Source organism: Lipotes vexillifer, unplaced genomic scaffold, assembly GCF_000442215.2.
Source record: "Lipotes vexillifer unplaced genomic scaffold, Lipotes_vexillifer_v1.1 scaffold236, whole genome shotgun sequence".
Classification (NCBI taxonomy): Eukaryota; Metazoa; Chordata; class Mammalia; order Artiodactyla; family Lipotidae; genus Lipotes; species Lipotes vexillifer.
In genome coordinates, this window is record NW_006773295.1 from 1,578,338 (window position 1) to 1,581,588 (window position 3,251).

General features: G+C 46.4%; 1 protein-coding gene across 1 annotated transcript in view; it reads right to left on the bottom strand.

Moving 5' to 3' along the window:
* The window catches only part of MYO1H (myosin IH), a 47,137-nt gene that overhangs the window by 4,119 nt on the left and 39,767 nt on the right, over positions 1-3,251 (bottom strand). The window contains exons 22-24 of the mRNA XM_007448252.1: positions 2,348-2,432; positions 1,507-1,666; positions 791-874 (exon numbers count right to left, since the gene is read on the bottom strand). Of these exons, the coding sequence (XP_007448314.1) occupies positions 791-874; positions 1,507-1,666; positions 2,348-2,432 (329 nt within the window). The remainder of the gene's footprint in view (positions 1-790; positions 875-1,506; positions 1,667-2,347; positions 2,433-3,251) is intronic.

The window sequence follows — 3,251 nt, forward strand, 5'->3', positions numbered from 1 at the left end:
CGAAAAAAAAAAAAAAAAAAAAAAAAAGTACAAAATGGTAGCCATGAGGCTTTTGGGGACCTAAAGAGGTCCACACGAGTGCTTGCTTTCCAGAATAAGTAAAGGCTCCTCAAGGAGCCTTGTCATACTTCCTCTGCTTAGGAGTCAGAACACATAGAAGTCAAACACATTTGCCTTTGGCCAAAATGCTCCAAAAATTCTACTGATTAGAGTCTGAAGTTGACACTTATGCTTGTCTCTGCTTGCACTGACTTTCTGGAAGTGGAATTTTCAGAGTTGAGAGTTTCTTCTAGGTCAGAGATCCCAAACTGCAGCCCGTGGGCCAAGTGCAGTAAAGTTTTTTTGGAGCGCAGCCATGCCATTCATTTACAGGTTGTCTCTGGCAGCTTGTGTGTACCAGGACAGAATAATTTCAACAGAGATGGTGTGGCCGGCAAAGCCTAGAATATTACCCTCTAGCTCTTTACAGAAAAAGTCTGCCGACCAGCAAATGAACATAAACAGAACTACACCACCAGCAGAGAAGGGGCCCTGCATGCTTTGCTGTTCAGAGGCTGTCTAGATGGTGTTCCCATGGTAACAAAAGAGCGATGCTACTTTTAACAGCTGCCAGTTAACGAGGGCTCAGTGCTAAGTGGTCTACATGCGTTTCATCCTCAAAGCATATATGAGGCATGAGCCTTGTGTGACTCTTGGCTTACAGGTGAGATGGTGGGTGAGGATTGCTGACAAGGGGCCAGCACCCACCCCTCCAGCATCTTGCCACCTGCCCGCGACGCCACATCCCTACCAGGGCTTTCCTCTCGGCTGTGATCCCTCGGCAGTACTTCCGGACCAGGTTCCTCATGCACATTTTCCTGAGCAGATTCGATGCCTGCGTGGAGAACACTACTCTTTTCCACCTGCCTCCCTCACCCGCTCCCGCTTCAGGCTTCAGCCGCCAAAACAGAAGCTTTGAAAGCACAGCTGAATTCAGTTTGAGGTACAGGACAGCCTTAATATTTTCTAGTCGAAGAAAGCAGCTCATCTTCCAGTCTTGGGTTCACTGTTCACTACTGCTAAACTAGGGGTTCCTGATCTTGAATGAGTTTTGAGTCACCCGAGTTGCTGGCCAGGAGGTTCCTAGAGGCGCTGATTCAATGGGCCTGGGTTGGGGCCCAGGAATAGTCACCCGCACTTTGCGCTCCAGACACAGAGGGTCCCCAGAGCATCTTCTGAGAAACACTGTTCTAGGCAACAGTCCCTAAACCCATCTGAAATGTTACATCAAGGACAGAAACCATTCAAGAGTGCTCTGTGTAAACAGACCTCCACGGGCTTTATAATTCTAGAGAGGATATACGAATTGTGAAGAGTTAAATTCCTTGGGCATCACTCTTGCAGGGAAGTGGTTTGTCTGCTGAGGCAGCCCTTTCAAGGCAAGGGAGGCGGCACCAAAAAATATACAAGTTAAAGCTCCGTCCGTGCCCACGTCATGTGCAACGTGAGTTCTTGAACAGTCCTTACATTTTCCAAGAGGCCAGGAGGCCTCAGCCAGCTCTTGTCCAAGACGTTCTTTGGGACGTGATACCGAAGATTCAAGATGTAATTCTTCCGCACGAACACGATGAACTCCTCATTGTCAGGACAGAGGGGCTTGTTGCGATTGATGAACCCCTTTATGAACCTAAGCGGGAGAGAGTTTTGTTAGTTTTCTATTTCTTCACTTCCCATTTCTTCACTGAAACTTGCGTTCTCTCCCCCACTGGTTTGATTCAACGGTGGCCAAAACGGTGGAGATTATTTTGTATGTCAAGTAGGGCCACAGGCCAAATCTGGCCCAAAGATATGTTCTATTTCACCCACACCATTTTTTGTTTTGTTTTGAGTGACTTGAATTCATTGCCAACAACAACAACAAACTGGGAAGTATTACATGAAAGCCAGATTTCCAGCTTTCCTTGAAAAAAAAATATCTGCCAACACTGGGCTGGCTGCAGTATGCTAAAGTGGAATAGTGACTGCCCCTCTTAGGTGGACTGAGCTTTCCAGTTTGCTGCAGTCCCTACCCTACCTTATTGCCTTATCCCAGCTCATGAGACTCGCTGTCCCTGCCCGGCCTCAGAAGGCATTCGACTTTGTGACTTTTGAACTAGGCTAAGAGAAACAACAAACGTTCTGAGTTGTGATCACTGTCAAGTTAGGAAGCTCGGAGGAAGGAGAGGGAACAGAATTCCTAAGGGTTGACATCCTGCAGGGAAGATGACTTTTCTGCCTAGAGCCAAAATCTCCAAGTCCATGACCACCCTCTGCAGCACAATAGCACTCAGAGACCTTTCCTCCCTACTGGACCCAACTGAGAACTTACTTTCTTATAATCTGCACAGCCCACTTTCTCCTTTTGGCCTCCTTCCGAGCCAGGGCTCCACGCCAGTGGGCTTCAAGTTTAATGGCTGAAAGAGTTCACTGCTGGCATTAGAAGGTGAGCACAATCACTTAAATACAAAAGCCTTTTCCAGAATTATTCATCCACTCCACAAACACCTGGATGCCCAGCACCGCACTCCGCTAGCCCTCGAGATGGAAAGTGGGATGAGAGTCATCAGTCTCTACCCGGACGTACCCAGACAGACAACTGAACCAGAGTGACAGAGGAGCAGAGGGTGCTGGGAAGCATCAAGGGAAGCTCCAAACTTACACAAGGGGGTCAGTTTTCTGAGGTCTTTTTGAGGGACCAGAGTGGCACTTGACGGCACAGATTAGTCTCGCCACTGCATTTGCTTTGTCTCACCCCGTGTTTAGTTTTAGTTGTCTACGTTAAAAAATGGGGATACATAAATTGGGACACACAAAAATTAGATTTCTGGCTTGTGTCCCAATTTTTAAATGCTTTTCAGATTGTTTTTCCAGTTAATTCAGATATTCAAAATGCTTTTCTTTTATTCCTCATGGCCACATTGTTACAAAAACAAACAACTGGAAACAACCCAAATGCCCATCAATGGAACAGCTAAATTGCGGTACGCTCATATGGCACACAGGAGTCAGCAAACTTGCGGCCCTCGGACTGGCCACCTGTGTCTGTAAGTAAAGTTTTATTGCAACAGAAATGTCGCAGAAGAAAAATACAAAGAGCATAATTTTATGGAGTTCAAAACATTCCAGCCTACAAGTATATTATTTAGTGATGCATCCATAGATGACAAAATTATAAAGAAAAACAAGGAAATAAGGGAAAGTTCAGAAGAATAGTGTGTGTGTGGGGGGGGGGG